Source organism: Ctenopharyngodon idella, chromosome 11, assembly GCF_019924925.1.
Source record: "Ctenopharyngodon idella isolate HZGC_01 chromosome 11, HZGC01, whole genome shotgun sequence".
Lineage (NCBI taxonomy): Eukaryota > Metazoa > Chordata > Actinopteri > Cypriniformes > Xenocyprididae > Ctenopharyngodon > Ctenopharyngodon idella.
Window position 1 is genome coordinate 19075669 of NC_067230.1, and position 17653 is coordinate 19093321.

General features: G+C 34.7%; 1 protein-coding gene across 2 annotated transcripts; it reads right to left on the reverse strand.

Annotated features, from left to right (window-relative positions):
* Positions 1–222: 222 nt before the first annotated feature.
* LOC127522081 (atlastin-2-like) lies at positions 223–15899 on the reverse strand. 2 transcript variants are annotated; one of them, XM_051911666.1, is made up of 14 exons: positions 15738–15899; positions 10373–10647; positions 9803–9937; positions 8257–8361; positions 8122–8172; positions 7074–7130; positions 6897–6989; positions 5278–5416; positions 4914–5041; positions 4783–4839; positions 3174–3245; positions 2666–3097; positions 1081–1095; positions 223–984 (listed from the first exon to the last, which is right to left on the reverse strand). In XM_051911666.1, exons 1-14 carry the CDS (start codon positions 15808–15810, stop codon positions 874–876), a joined length of 1743 nt encoding a protein of 580 aa, XP_051767626.1. In that variant the 5' UTR covers positions 15811–15899; the 3' UTR covers positions 223–873. The 2 variants fall into 2 exon arrangements, with proteins under 2 accessions (XP_051767626.1, XP_051767627.1); XM_051911667.1 differs by lacking the exon at positions 1081–1095.
* Between the last annotated feature and the right edge of the window lie 1754 nt (positions 15900–17653).

Genomic DNA, 17653 nt, shown 5'->3' on the forward strand with positions numbered 1-17653 from the left:
GACAGAATTTTCATTTTGGGGTGAACTATCCCTTTAGAAGCACATTACTATAGCAAGTAGAAAAAAATATATATAATAATGTAACTTAAAAACAAATTTAGATAGATTTATAATTGAAATAATCTGATATCTTCCTCAAAAAAATAAAAAAAATAATAATTTATTAAAACATTTACACTGTCCTCAAGTGACTCATGAACAAACACAATCCACACATAAATATACAGTGATTCATTTTAATCAAATTGAAAAATAAATTAAAGAAACAATTATAAATGAAAAAGAATGAAACATTCCGGAATCGCAATGCTCAAGGCAGATGACATGAATGAAGATTGTATAAAACTAAGCGTGTGTGTGTGTGTGTGTTTCTCTCCAACATGGACACGAATCACAGAAGCATTCCTGCAGATAAACATGAAACCATCGTTTGTCCTGCTACAAAAGAAGAGTGTAGAAAACCTGGAGTTACACACAGATCTCATACAACATGCCCTACATGTGACCAGTTTAAAAACCTAATCTGTACAGGAAAACACATCTGGATGGAATGATCGAAGCCGAGGAAGTTCATCTGTACAGCAGAGACAGAAATCATTGGTACAGTTCAGCGTTTTCAACTAGGTCCTCTACCGGTAACACTGCTCGAGGTCTTCCGGAGGACTGATGGAGGCCGAACGCTTCTCCAAGAACAAATACGGGACAGACGAGACGGACAGCATGGGAATGACATGAGAAAGAGGAAACCTGGTGAAAGACCCCGTGAAACCCCCAGAATCCTCCATCCGAGTGGGACAGAAGAGGGTGAACGTGCCGACCTGCGTTCACGGCGCACTTGGTTTCTTCAGCTGGAGCGTGACGCTGCTAAAACGGCTAGTTCCTCTTCTTGACGTTGTTGTTCGATGACAGTCTCTGTCGCTGTGTCGGCATCAGGGCGCCCAGCGTCACTTTGCTCCTGGCAACTTCAAAAAGTTTGGAAAAGACCTAAAACGAGGGATGAGTGTTAGTACCGCGCACACACATGCGTGTGATTTGAATGAAGAGGTCAGAGGCCACTAGAGGGCAGAGGTCACGTCTCACCTTCCTCGGCGTCCTCTGTGTGAGCGTGAAGTGAGAAGAGAGCGAGACGTTACAGAGACACACTACATTCGCTGACAGGTGTTTACTTAAACTAATTTCTCTTAACTTTAAGATGAGATAATGACATGAAATGTGGCAGGACATTCTGAAAACTGGCTTTTCATGTAGAAAATCAAACATACGCTGGTGATGAAGCTCTTCAGTATGAATTAAACATGAAATCTTCAGTAAACAATGTGTCTAAATCATTATGAGGTGGAGCTACTGTTCTGTGTGAATGAACATCTGGTTCTGGGGACCGATATGATGGGAAATATTACAAATATTACAACTCTATAGTCGTTTGGTCAAATAAATAAAATATTATAAAAATTTTTTTTAAAAAGATATATATATTATATATATACATACACACATATACACACACATACATATACATATGCACACACGCACTTTATTTAAATTTTTATTAAATATATTGATGTATTTTATTTATTTATATAAAATACATCAATATATTTAATTAAATATATATATAAATTTATAATTTTTTATTTTATTTTTATTTTACTATGTGTGTGTGTATATATATATATATATATATTTTTTTTTTTTTTAAATAAATGTATAAATAAATGTATATAAAATACATCAATATATTTCTAATAAAAAAAATTATATATATATATTATATAAATAAACATTTATACATTTATTTATACATTTTATTTAAAAAAAAACTAAAAACTAATGTTTAAACAAAAATAAAAAATAAAAAATATAATAGAAACAAAAACTGTGAAAAAAAAAAAAAAAAAAAAGTTTAGTGTTTGACACCTGCCTTAGAAAGTTTACTAGTGAATAATAAAATCAAATAAAAATGTAAAAAAAAAAAAAAAAAAATGAATATAATAGAAAATTTACTGGGGAAAATATTCAAAATAAATAAATTAAACAAATAAAAATAAATGTGAATAGAATAAATTAAAAATAAATAAATACAAAAATAAATTGATAAAATATATAATAGAAACAATAAGAAAAAATATTTTAGCAAATTGTTAGTGCTTGTGACACCTGCCTCTTTTACTATACTGTTTACTATAAAATTAATATAAAACCAAAATATAAATAATAAAAATGAAATAATAAATAAATACATTAAATAAAATAAATAATATACAATACAAAAAAAAATAAACATGAATAACAAAAATAAAATATATACAATAGAACAGAAACAATATCTATTTGAAAACAGATTGACTCCTGCTTTAGAAAGTTTTTTCAGGGGAGTTAAAAATAAAATCTAAATTTTAAGCACTTCTAATTTCACCTTAATCTGACATGATCATAAAATACACAAAGGTCAAAAACCATGTCTTTAGTACACCTGGACAAGCGTTACAAAAGAGGGGAAAAGGGGAAACTGCAGAATAAGAGTCCTATAAATAAGACAAGGAGAAAAACCACCTTGTGATGCAATACAGACAGACAGGAAGGAAAGGCACAAATCAGCAGTTGGGGAAGCGTTTGGATCAGACGAAGGAAAGCACAGGTGCAGAGGAGGAAGTGTGATACGCACCTGTTCCCACAGGGTTTCCGCCACCTGGTCGATGAAGCTGCCCACCTCTCTGAACTCGCCTGAGTATTTGACGTACGCCCAGGTGCACAGCGACACCAGCGCTACGCCCATCATCATGTTACACATCGTCGCCACAGAGTTTATGCCCACAAAGCCTGTCACCACAGACACCACATACATGATGAACATCACGGCGAAGAGCGTGGCGGGCGTGCGCGCCGCGAAGAAAATGTTCTTTCCGTCGTTGTGTTTGACAAAGTTTGCGTAGGCCTCGTCGAGCTCCTGCTCCAGCTGCTCCTGATAGCGGCGGCAGAACTCCTCTCCGCCCATCTTCTTCACGGTGCGGAACTGACGCACACAGGTCTGCTTCAGCTCGTTGTGGCTGCGCTCCAGATCGGCCGGCGCGATGTAGGGTTTGTCTCCGCCGCACACCTGCACGTGGGAAATGAACAGGCGTCACGGGCGTGACGAGCAGCAGGCTGGGATCATGTGAACGTGTGTGACGTACCTGCTCCATGCTCTTGTTGTACGTGTCTTTCGCTCCTGCTACGGCTGCCAGGTTATTGGCTTCAGCAGTCGCCTGCGTCACATGATCAAAACCAGATCATTCACATGAGGATCACACAACACATGCTAATAAAAAATAAACAAAATATATATAAATAGAATAATACATTTAAAATAAATTACTAATAAATACACAAAAATAAATTGATATAACATTATATAACAGAAAAAAATAGGGTTATTTCGGGGGGGAAATATTCAAAATAAATAAAAAATAAGCAATAAAATAAAAATAAACTAATAAATGCACAAAAATAAATTGATAAAATATATAATATAACAGAAAAAAATAACTGAAAATTAAAATGTTTAGTGAAAAAAATTAAAATAATACAAAAACAATAATTAAAATAGAATAATACATTAAAAATAAATAACTAAAATACACAAAAATAAATTGATAAAATATATAATATAACAGAAAAAAATAACTGAAAATTAAAATTTTTAGTGAAAAAAATTAAAAGAAATAATACAAAAACAATAATTAAAATAGAATAATACATTAAAAATAAATAACTAAAATACACAAAAATAAATTGATAAAATATATAATATAACTGAGAAAATTTTAAAATGTTTAATGCTTTCGGCATTTGCCATAGAAAGTTTACAGGGGGATTTAAAATATTTAAATAAATAAAAAATAAGCAATAAAATAAATAAAAAATAAATAACTAATTATATATATATATATATATATATATATATATATATATATATATATATATATATATATATATATATATATAAAAAAACAGAAAAAAAAAAAACTGAATTTTAAAAATGTTTAGTAAAAAAATTTAAAGAAATAAAAAAATAAACCTAAAATAGAATACATTAAAAATAAATACACAAAAATAAAAATAAATACACAAAAATAAATTGATAAAATTTTAAAATGTTTAGTGAAAGCGGTTTAAAGGAAATAATAAAAAAATTAATTAAAAATAGTAACATTAAAAAATAAACACAAAAATATATAATATAAAAGAAAAAAATAACTATGAAAATTTTAAAATGTTTAGTGCTTTTGACTTTTACCTTAGAAAGTTTAATGGGGGGAAAATATTAAAAACAAATAAAAATAAACAAAATAGAATATATTAAAATAAATAATAAATGCACAAAAATAAATTGATAAATTATGTAACAATTAAAAAAAACTGAAAATGTAAAAATGTTTAGTGTTTTTGACACCTGCTTGATAATATGTTCAAAGAGTTTTTACTTAATAATCACATTAGAATGTGTTGTGATTCATGTTTTTCTGTCTCCAAATTTAAGACCTCTTAAAATGAGAATCAAGACTTTTGTTATAAGATATTTTTATGACCTTAAATATGATCAAACTGAATTGAATGAGCCAGAGGAACCCTGCATCATAAGCACAATACACAGAAAACATTAAAAGAAATCTCAATGAGATGGAAAATTAGATGATTTAATAGAGCTCATCACAATGCATTCTGGGATTGAACTTCTCTATGAATGATTCATGCACTAAGCCTTAGAATTGGGTCAAAGCAATATTTTCTACACGTCTGTACCTGTAACATGGACTTGGGGTGCGGCAGTTCTTCGCCCTGATAGATCTTCATGTAGGCCTGCGACAGAGAAACACACGGGTCAATCCCAGCAGACATCTGAACAATGGAGACTGGGTGGAAAACGCTCTTACTTTGAAATACTGTAGGAGATCTCGACACGTGACTTTGGAGCCGCTTATCTCCTTCTCCATCAGGTTCTCTGGAGCCAACAGCAGCGGCACCAGTTTCACCAGCTCTCTCTTGAACTCATCATCAATATCTACACACACACACACACACACACACACACACACACACACGCATTAAAACTCTTTTGTGCAGCACTTTGTTTGCCAAAAATTTTAAGTGTCCCTTTAAAGGTTCCTAATGTTGTTTTGGAGTCTCCTACAACAGGTCTCCATGCATCAAAGGTCAAGAAACACTATTTCCTCATAATTCAGGGCTTGACAGTGTGAGCTTACTGTAAGTGTCCCGCGGGGGGCGCTGTGCTCTCACCTCGTAACCGGCCGTCAAAGTGAGGGTTGGTGGCCACTTTGAGTCCGGGGTGCGGCAGCAGGAAGCAGTTGATGTTGGAGAAGCAGGAGTGGATGTGCTTCCTGACGTTCTGAAGTTCTTCATGTTGATTCTGTTTCACCTGAGGATCACAGAATAATTCAGCACATGTGATCGAGACGCTCTACGTCAGCGGTTCTCAACCTTTCTGACTCTAGCAATTATCACTGCACAACAATTATGAAAAAAGCTGACTGTTTTATTGATATATTGAATTATTTAACATGGTTTATTAAAAATATATTTAATTAATTCATTTTGTGATGACAAATGATTTTTTATATATATATATATATATATATATATATATATATATATATATATATATATTTATTTATATTTATTTACATAATTATTTTATATATTTTATATTATATATAATATATTTTCTGTATTCTGGAACAGGGTTATTATCATTAACTAAAACTACTAAAAACATTTCTGTTAATTGAAATAAAGCTGAAGTAAAATAAAAAGATAAATATTAATTGAAAAATTTAAACTTATTTCAGTTTACTGCCAAGGCAACCTAATTTTCGTTTAGTTTAAGTTGACGCAATAAAATTATTAAACAGAAGTAAATAAAAAACTAAAACCGAAATAAAAATTATACATAAATAGGGATTAAAAAAAAAAAAAAAAAAAAAAAAAAAAAAAAACTAAAATAACAAAAGCGTATAATGAAATTACTAAAAAAAAAAAAAAAAAAAAAAAAAAACTAAATATATAAAAATAAAAGCTAAATTCAAAATATTAATAAAACTAAAATGAAAACTGAAATAAAAGAGTTTCAGAACTGTATATTCTTCAATAATAACATTTAGTTATTGATGGAAAATAGATTTTTATAGGTTATTATGTAATTATGACAAAGCTGCTTGTTTTTAAACTTTTTTTATTGATAAATTGAATTATTTAACATGGTAAATTATTAATAATATATTAAATTAATTAAGTGATTCCAAAAGTTGTATCTTCCAGAACTGTATGTTCTTCAAAAAAATAAAAAAAAACAGTATAAGGATGTACAATTTCAGTTTATATCTTGATTTATGTGTTTAATTTTTAGCATTATATAGCGTTATTTTAATATACTAATAATAATTTATCCATTTAAACACCTTAAAGCAGTGGATCTCAACCTTTTTGACTTTAAGTCTCCCCCCAAATAATAAGAAATATCTTGATATTCATTGTTTTAGTTTATTTTCATGAGTGTTTTGTCTTTTTTTTAATAATTATAAGTCATCTTGAGGCCCCCTGGTCGAGAACCGGTGAACGTGATTTCATCAAGTACGTGTTCCCGGATCAACCAATCAGATTTGAGGGACAAGTCTGCAGTTTATGTCAAGTTTAGGCTCACAACCAAGGTCAGGTGCTTCTATAATCGATGTGATTCACCTTTCTTTGACCTCACCTATCATGATTATGGGTAGGAATAGGGTTAGGACTAAATTTTCAGACAGGAATGTTGTTCCAGGATCAACATAATATGCAACATGTCTTGGCAAAAATCAGGGTGACTGTTGAGAACCAGTTTCCTACAGCATCATGTGACCCACCTGCAGTCTCTTATCCAGAAACTCATTCCCCCCATCCAGACCGTAAGCGTGTTCGTACGGGTAGCTCCAGTCTCGGATAAGAAACATGAGAGACTGTGGGTAAACAAAGACATGCAATGTTACTGAAGCATCTCGCACACACTCGATTGTGTTTACGGTCTGTTAAACACACCGTACCTGGAAGGGTTTCAGGTAGATCTCCTCCATGGCCAGTCTGCCGTACTCTGTGAAGAGCTGAAAAACAAGATGAAAATACAAAAACACACTGTTTATAATGCAGTAATATGACGACATCTCAAAGGATTCATGATACAGTAAGAGACGTACTTAGCCTGTTACCTGTCCACCCCCCTTTTTTATTATAGATCTGAACTTAAATGATTGTAATTCATGAATGCTTTGAAATAAACATCTTTTTTAAAGAAGACACTCAGCAGATTATTGCAGAAGTGAAAGCACTTGAAAAAATGAGCGTGTAAAGTTATAGACGTTTACTGTGAAGCAAATGACCTTTTTATTTTACACAAAATATATATTTTATCAATGTAAGCAACATCATATGTCTGATATCACAAAAAAGAGCTGCTAAAGTATCATTTGGCCAGTTTCAAAACGCTTTTCACAGGATGAATTTTGAGTAGTTAAGCTTTCGAATGATAATTTATGCTTACTAAAATATGTCATAGGCGATAAAAGAAGCACGTCAAGTGTGACTGACGTTAAAACTGACATTTAACAGGCTAAGACAGGTTTGAAATGCTAAAGATCTTGTTTTGATAATGTGAAGTACATCTCTATGTCACATCTGTTTACAGAGCATCAAATCACAGCAGGTTCCTGCAAACGGCATTTAAAGGTTTTAAAAGCGCAACGTTTAATTTGACAAAGCGTCCTAAAATGCACTATTCTCGTAAAAGATGCCAAAGACATCCATCTGACACATGAACCTAGACTAAGAATGAAACAACAGCACAGATAGAAAGTGAAAATATCATATACTGATTATTATTATTAGTAGTATTTCATGTAACGTGTATGGCCACATGACAAACTTAAATGTTAAAATAATCCACTGATGATAATTTCAAGAAGTTATCTGTGAAGAATAAACCAGGTTGGGCACCTTTATTTGATATGTGTCACTCAACACAACGACATTCAGCCGTTTTCAAGCCTGACTCAACCTGTAAACACTCACGGATCAGGACTGAACAGTGCGTCTCACCTGAAGATGTTGCAGATCGTCTTCTTGAACGTTTTGGGACAAATTATAGACCTGTAGATAGAAACAGAAGCATCAGAACACTGAACGTTCTGGACACATGATCTCTCACAGAAGCACATGTGACATGTGTCGTACCTGTACGGAGCTGGTCATGGTGCTGAGGGCAAACAGGGTGGCGCAGTCTTTGATGGTGGACTGACTGTCAAACGCTCCCTGCGTGTCCAGGAGCAGCACTGCCACCTGCGGACACACAGATGGTCACGGGTTACTGAGCCAGAACACGCTTGATCACACACACGATCACACAACACGAGTGAGAATCACATCATAACTAACGGGAGGTTTAGATTAATATAACAAAAATGGAATATTGCAGTTTTTATTATAAACGATAAATCTGTGCACATCATTATTTTGTAAAATCATGTTCCTCATAATCTTTAATCAGAATAACTTCCTCTTGCAGCAACATCTCTTCTCTTCTCTGATGATGAGATCCACCAAACCAAACCACAATCAATCAATTCCCCACAGACAAAATCAAGCCCCGGCCTACATTTATTCTTGTTCCAGAAGTCGTTTCACTCGGATATATGGCACAATAGGGAAGAAAAGATGCAACTCCCATTTTTTTTGGGTGATGAAAAAGGTTGTTCAGTGATTTATTTGAGCTTTATGAGAACTAGGACTGCCCTATAATAGTCGAGTAAACCTTAGTCCAAAATTTTATTAGTTGGTTAGTTGCAAAACTCCACAGGAAGTGGCGAAGTCATGCCGTCAGTGAGGAAGATATCGTTAACAGCGGTTCCTTGTGGTAATTACAGTATGTCGGACAGGAAATCCAAACATTCGCCTATCATCCATCAACCTCAAATATGGCTAATCATTTGAAACATACAAGTAGTGGCAACTTTACACGGCCGAACATAAATGTGACGCATATCAAGTGTTCATGCAGAGTGTGGAAGGTGAAGTATTAGGGTGCTTTACTGCAAGACATGAAGGCGCCGGCGCGATCACTTGCATTTTTCCTGATAACAGCGGAAACAACTTAAAATATTCCGTCATTTTTTTGTCATGCAGATAAGAGTAAAACATCATTCGAAACTTGTAAGGGTCTACTTTTATTTGTGTAAACTCACAATAACAACAAAACGTTGTGCTTTTGTAACAAAGAAAACAAACAGGATGAGATTTCTGCCATCTCGGGTTCTTTGAACAGCAGCGTGTAACAAAAATAAACCGAAACTTAGCGTATAGGCCACCTGGATAACAGACATGACACCCTGTCCTAACCAGACACGACGCGATACCGTGCCACGCGATAAAAGGCATCTTTTCCATGTTAATCAGAGTTTTTGTCCTAACACGCAATGATTCTATTTTAGTTTCTATTTTTCTGCTACATTGACAGAAAACACTTGTTTATTAATAAACAATAACAGTGTCTCTGACACATTCATAATCATTACTTTTGCCGGTGATTTGCGTCAAGCTTTATGTGTGTGCTTATTTATTTAAGTAATTAAAGTTATATAAATGTGCGATTAATTGACTAATGGTTTAAATGAACGACTACTAGTCGACTAGAAAAATCTTTAGTCAGGGGCGCCCTACTGAGAAGACAGGTGACACAGTTGTGGGTTTTGTATTGAACACTGTGATGTGGGCTGATTTTTACCTTGCTGCCATCCGGTTTCTCCACCACAAACACATCACTCCAGGCCTGAATGCCCGTCGTCTCCCGCTCACAGCCGCCCCGCCAGGTGAAGCCCGTTAGCGGCTCTTCATTCCCACCCAGCCAGAAATCTGAGCTCTGAAAGACACAGACACATTCAGATCCACTGTTTGAACAGGACGTTCATATCACAGCAGACCCAAAGCCACCTGATGTCAGACTTCATCTGGGTCTGTGTGAAAGCAGTTTTCTGAACCGCTCCAGTCACGAGACACCTGTGTCCTGTATGTTCAGAGTGAGAGATCAGTCTAAACTTTAAGACAAACTGAATAACACTCAACAGTAAAACAAAAGACTCTTTCAGTTGAACACAAAACATCAGTGTTTCACAGTAAAGCGGCTGTAATGGATTAAAGCAGATCGGCAGCGTCACAAGAGCTGCTCTATGAACGTTCACAATGTGTGACGAATCCAATACTCAGTCATGAATCTGGACCAAAACACACAAAAGTGAAGGTTACTGTTCGCAGTACAAGTCTGTTGAGGTTTCATGATCCCGATGGTGCTTCTCACCTTGTTGTACATGTATCTGAGCATGAAGTCCAGCAGGAAGGATTTGCCCTTGCGGAAGGCGCCCGCCACAGACACCACCACCACATTGAGATCTCGCACATGCTCCCGCAAGAGGAGTCGCTCCAGCGCCTCTTCGTCCAGAGAAAACTCATGATTATCCTCATCTGCAATTACGATCTGGATCGGCCCGTAAGCCTCCGCCTCGTCCAGCAGCGGTTCCTCATCCAAATCGTCAGATCTCATCTTACGCTGGACATCCTCCACCCCAGACACACCTGCACACAGATTACAGAAAACAATCACACATGAACACAAGAACAGATTCCCTGAACTGAGTTTTTGTCATCTGATTCCTCTAAAAACCAGCTCACATTCATGGTGGCAGTGCACGGTTATGAGAAAAAAAAACAATAATCACTTAATTAGACTGATTAACCCTTTCCAAACCAGGTTTTGCTGTCATTAACGTGTGTAAAAAGTTGAATTTACTGAATAACGCTGAATATCACGGAATTTGTCACATTTTTGATGAATAAATAAAAAGTAGGTCAGTACACTTAAATCAAATCGTGATATAGACTAGTGTCTGTGTGAATATTAAACAGCAAAAACTATTTAAATATGAATCCTGCATGTTCTGCATCTCTGTGTGAATGAATGGCGCAAACGCGCGGTTTCATTTACACACTCACACTGAAGCACGCGTGACACTCGCGGTGTTTTCAGCCTCTGACGCCTCACTATATGAGGACATGAATGCATGAACTTCATCTCCAGAGCCGCTCTGAGAGTCACTTCATGAGCATTTTACCGTTTCTTTTGAGAGAAAATATCGTCATATAAACACAGAAACTCAACGGTCTTCACTGCAACCCGTCAAAATAAAAGTTCGGTTTAACTTGAAGAAATAGTGACAAATATATTACCTTTGCACAGTAGAATTTAGCTACGTCTCAGTGTTATAATAACACTAATAATAATAATAATAATAATAATAATAATAATAATAATAATAAATTATTAAATAAAACTTAATTTAAGGAATAATCAATTTTTGTCTTAATTTTAACAGTAAAGCTCTTTTGTGCAGCACTTTGTTTGACAAAAAAAGTTTAAAAAGATAAATTAAATTAAATTATTAAAAGATAAATTAAATGTTTTATGCCTTCATTTGATTGCCGGAAAAATTAAAATACACAACACAGAATTTCTTTAAAAAACAAAACATTTAATAGAAATTAATTTCTTTTAAAAAACTAATTGATTTTGTTGCTTTGATGAATTCAATTAATTAGACATGCTTTTTGATTATTAAAATTTTATGAAACCATTAAAATGGAATCCAAAAAACTTAAAACAGAAAACACAGAATTTGGTAAAAAATAAAACGGAATTTGAGAGAGAGAAAAAAAAAAACGTATTTCATTTTTTGTTAAACTAACAATTTAACAACTATTTATTTGAAAAGTTTCATGATTTCAATTAATTAGACATGCTTTTTAATTACTAAAATTTAATTTTCAACCATTAAAATGGGGTCCAAAAAAATCTAGAAAAATTCAAATGGAAAAAAAGGAATTTGGAAAAAAATAAAACAGCATGTGTGAAAAAATAAAACGGATTTTATAGGGCCCTATGAATGTTAGTTTGGACTCTGGAGCGCTGCCGTCACTACTGTAAATCACTGATCAGTGTGAGAACAGAAGCAGATGAATCACACCTGACGGTTGGATCCATTATTTACAGCCATAAACGCACACACTTAAGTTGAGTGATCAAGAGAACATGGAGGAGTGTGAGAGGAGCCTGAGGGATCACATGTCGTCATGTCCCAGAGGTCCTCCTCCATCACTGGATCACTGCGTTTGACCTCAAAAAAAGACCATGAATGCGGTAAATGCAGTGACCCATATCAGCCCATCTAAAGTTACCCACAAACACAAGTGTTAGTCATATCTAGGGCTAAAACTAGAGACGTAAACAGGCCAAAACCAGTTTAACTTCCCGATAACAGAACCTTTGACATAAAAACACTGATCCAGCTGAATCTAACGTTACTGACAGATGAGATATATTGACAGAAAAGACAAATGCAACACACAGTTTCATTAGTATTTGAGTCTCCTAGTTGCACATCAAGGTTTCCATCCTAAGTCATTTTGTTCTGGTTATCTATCTAGAATATTTGCGCATTAATAAAGAGTGTTTTCCTGCATGAACGCAGAGGCAGTGAGGTTATTTAAAGCAACATCTCGTGTAGTACATGGAGGAGAAACACAGAGAAACAACCCACCACCGCCCTGAACAAACACTCAACATGTAATCTTATACTCGTACATACAATACGTGCTTCTATTAGCCAAAGCTATATGAGCTGCACATTAAGATAAATATTGGTATTGTGCTAAACAGTAAAAGCTGTTTGAAGCAGCTGTTAAAGGTGCAGTAAGCAATTTCTGAGAAACTCTGTTGATATTTGAATTCACAAAAACAAACACGCCCCTACCCAAAAGGATCACACCCCTATCTTGATAGCTCCGCCCCTCAAATTCACAAACACGCTATGCAGCACAGGCAATGAGTTTGATGAGTGGACACGCCCCTTACTGCTGATTGGCTATGAGTGTGTTTTGGTGCTCGGTCCGATCCACTTTCAACAACATTTCTCGGAAATCGCTAAATAGGGTGAAGTTATGATTGTGAGCAGTTTGCAATTTAAAAACCTAGTTTTTTTTATTGTAAAGAAAGCATAACATTTTTTTTTTTTTTTTTTTTTTCAGCACAAGAAGCACATATATATTTCTAAAAACAAAATGTGTAATTATTTATTACAATATTACAAATACAGAAGAAACCAGCCTTATTGTTGTCATTAGAAATGAGCATTTTTGGCCCACTAGTATGTGCCAAAAATTTTAGTTTGGCGCAAAAATGTTAATTTCAGCACAAGACCACCTTACAAACAAAACCAATAAAACCCTCATAACACAGAAGCCCTGTGAGAGGAAATATTGCTCAGATATGGGAGATATTAGTTCAGGCATAACAGAAGGAAACCCTCATGAATGAAACATGGATATAAGACAATATAATAGCCACAGCACTAGTGATCTGCTGGAGGATTCAGAGCTCAGTGGAACAAAACTACATTTCCATACATGGAAAGAGTCCAGCAGCGTTGAGAGCACGATGACCTGTACTAACTACCTATAAAAGCAGAATACCAGAGCTGAGATTATTTAGATCAAATCAAACAACACACACAACAAACTCAAACTCACTGAAATGAATGAAAGCATTGATAAAGCTCATGATGATGAAGCACTTTATCAGTGCCTGACAATTAATCAGCTACATTATATACTAAGGCTGGGCACTGACACAAATTTCACAATTCGATTAACAAGCTTGCGTTTCAATTTCGGTTTCATTTGATTCATTTGTATATATATATATATCTCTCAGGAAAAAATACAGGAACCCTGTCAATGCATTACTATAATATTAAAGGTTAAAATTAACTACTGATTTGTATAGAAGCATTTAAATTGCACATAAGGCAGTTTTTATAATAATAAAGTTACAATAATATCTTTATGTTTCTGAATATGCATATATTTATCAAAATGCACATCTCTAGACTTATTTGTCTAGCTAACTATCAAGTTTATGGCCTTTTCTGTTGTAAATGTAACCTTGCACTGTTTTATTGATGTCTTTCCATGGTTGAAACACTGACTAAGCACTTACATGAGACCTGATTCATTTCAGTAAGCTGTATTGTATCTTTCAACATTCATTCTGATTCTCATTCTTGTTTATTTGGTTATTATAGGACTAAAAGATTGATTCTTGGGATTTAGGATTCGATATTGAGAATTAGGAATAGATAAAATCGATATATGTGTAAGCAATATGGTACGAGAGGCTGTGCTGTATTACAATACAGCACTAGCCTCGAGTACCTTATTGCTTTTATAAAAAGGTTACCAAACAATACAAATATTAAAGCCAAAAATATGTATCAATGCAACTTTCATGAAGTAAACTTTCACTAAAAGCCTTCCTTCCGCCGGAAAAAAATAGTCCCTGACCGTGAACAGCAACAGAAGTTACATTATTACGCCATTAGATGGTGGCAAAGACTGTCTTTATGAGTGTGTCAGTCAGTAGTGAAGACTTTTACATTGAAAAGACTGAATTGTCGTGAACACGGAACAAAACGCAACTGACAAATGCCTTGACTAGTACTGTCAGTCATGGGAAAACCCCTTAATTGTTAAAAGGACAAGATAATACATAGGACATTTAAACAGATTTTTTACTATGAACATAGGACTGACCTGAAGGAAAATGCTAAATCTGAATGCAGGTAATAAACTCGCTCACTCGATACTCTTCTACATAATACAGTAAGCTTCAATGAACAATATCAACTGAGAACAAACAGTTTATGTTGCTAAGAGTGGTTGCTAAGGGTGTTGTGTTGTGATACACAGAACTGTTGGGTGAAGCAGTCATAGCCGTGTTTTATTGTGAATAAAACACAGCTACTGACCAATCAGAATCAAGGACAGGGACTAACCGTTTTATTATATATATATATATATATATATATATATATATATATATATATATATATATATATATATATATATATATACATATACATACATATACACACACACACTTACACAACATCTTTTGAATTTTGCAAAATGATAAGCTAAACATAATTCAACATATGATCCACAGAAACCATCATATAACCTTTACACAACCCTCCAGAAACACAACACGAACCTGTCAAACGCCACTGACAGTAAAGCATCTGTATATGTCAGTCTTTCTACTGAATTCCTGTGATTTGTATCTGAAATCTCCAGTTGTTTGTGTTCTGTCAGTGATATTATTTATGTATTTCCGTGGCCTGATAAACACAAACCACTGAAACTGACACTCGCACTGACTGAACTATTAAAAGTATAAACGCCCATACAGATCTTTAACAACAAACACAGTAAAAATAATGAAATCAAATCAAATCAAATCGATCCTTTAGTCGGTTTTGAAATCATCTGCATCAGTCCTCAGGTGTTTTTCATTCACCGATTTCTGAAATTGACGGCCAAATTTCATTCGCCGTTCTCTCACTCTGACTGAGGTCTTTTATGTACTGATGTTTATTTATTTCTAATGCTGTATGAATTAATTCTATTATTATTGATTTTACCGCAGCGCGGTCGCTGGCCTGCACGCGCCTCCCGCCAAACGGCCAGGACGCGACGCTCGCGCTCCGCTGCAGTTAAACGTGCACTGCCCGTTAAAACGCGCACACAATCGCGCTGTTTTCCGCCGGATTTACCTTCGTTATATCGGCTACTTGTGCAGTTCTGTCCGGTGTGATTCCGGTGCTTTAAGCTGCTCTCCTCCGCCATCTTGACCCCCGTTCAAAATAATCGCACGCGCCTGACGTCACGAACACCGCTACACTCTTGCGCGTTCGTTGCTTTATCACGGCCGCGCGCAGCGCGTTCATGTATCCATGTGTGCATGGATACATCAATTCACTACCTCATCATCATACAGTAATAACGAACGTGAATTATTATGGAAGATAAGGGGGAAAAACTCAGAATTATGAGATAGAGACTCGGAATTGCGAGAAAAAAGAATTGTGGGATAAAAAAGTCGTTAAAGTAAAAAAAAAAAAAATATATATATATATTTTTTTATTCAGTGCGGAAACAAGCCTCTAAATTATTTACATTCACACATGAATAATTCATGAGGTTAAAGTCGTTTTTATTTTTTTATTTTAGTATGATTGCGATGCTATTATATTTTTTATTAATATTTTTATATTTTCTGTTTTTATTTTAATTTACGTTTTAATTATTATTGTGTTATGTTTTTGTATTAGTTTTTTAAATATGTCTATATAGTTTTTATTAATTATTTCAGTTTTAGTTATTTCAGTACATCAACTTAAACTAAATGAAAGTGAGAAATATCAGCTTTTATGTGTTTATAATCAGGATTACTGCACATTCCACACGGATTTGACTATTATTTTGTGTGTTTGTGAGAAGAGTGTGTGTGTGTGTGTGTAACGTGATCAGGCATGTGCTTTAGATGTTCTGTGTGAAATGTGAAGTTTCACACAACAGATGTTTGTTTGTCCGACTGCTTTTGTTCTGCAGTGCTGCTGACACCCGCTTCATTTGTGTGTCCAGAGGTCAGAGGTCACAGATCCTCCATCATGTGATAAAAGATTCAGTCCAGAAGAAACTGTTCATCTCATAGACTTCCTTTGTTTTTTCTACACTCAAAAAATAATTCAGTCTTTGTAAATATCACAATAATAAATAACTATGCTACCTCAATAAAATCTCTGGATGTCACTTAAGTGAATGTTTGAGTTAGACATACCAAAATAAATGAAAAATAATTTTGTCTAAAAGTATAAAAATGTTAAAGTGACTTTAACGTTTTAGACCACGTCAATTTAAATTCAGAAAGACTCCAGTGTTGGACGGATGTTAAATTTTTAACTAGTGAAGACACATGAAATGTTGTCAGTTATCATGATATTTCACTATATTAGCCTTCACAAGTACAGCAAAAACATGAAACCAGACCTGTGAGGAAAGACAGACAGAATTATAATATCACATCATGTAGAAAACAGATTTCCAAGAATCCCTGTTTGTGTGTCATAATGATAAGAATCATCAGCTCAGTCACGTCTTGATGTTTTCTTCTTTCTTTCACAGGATCCAAACGTCCCAAATATTTCACTTTTTTCACTCACATCAGTGAAAGGACTCTAGTGACACTCCTAATCAGATCATTATGGTTTTTAAAAGATATGTGAACTTTACCGATTATAGATTCATTAGTGCTGAATGCTGGGAATCGTGTGTCAGGTTGAGGAATCGATACGGATCACGTCGCTCTTCAGCCGTATCGATCAGCAGCTGTTAATGGATCAGAACGTCACAGCGGCTCATTACTGACTCGGAGGAAACCAGCGGAATATGAAAGCGTGCATGAAATCAATTACAACCTTCTCTGTCTGTGATACAGTATGTTAATGAGGCGTAAAACAAGCCCCTCCCCAGCTGAAATAAATGAACGTTTAAAGTCTCCCTGTGGGGAAAATCAAGTTTTTAATGTTGTTTAAATGTCTATATGCTGTTTTTAAGTTGACCGAGTGGATCTCTGAGCTCGTGCAAGTGAGTGGAGGCGGGGCTAATTATCATATTCATAGATCTGCGT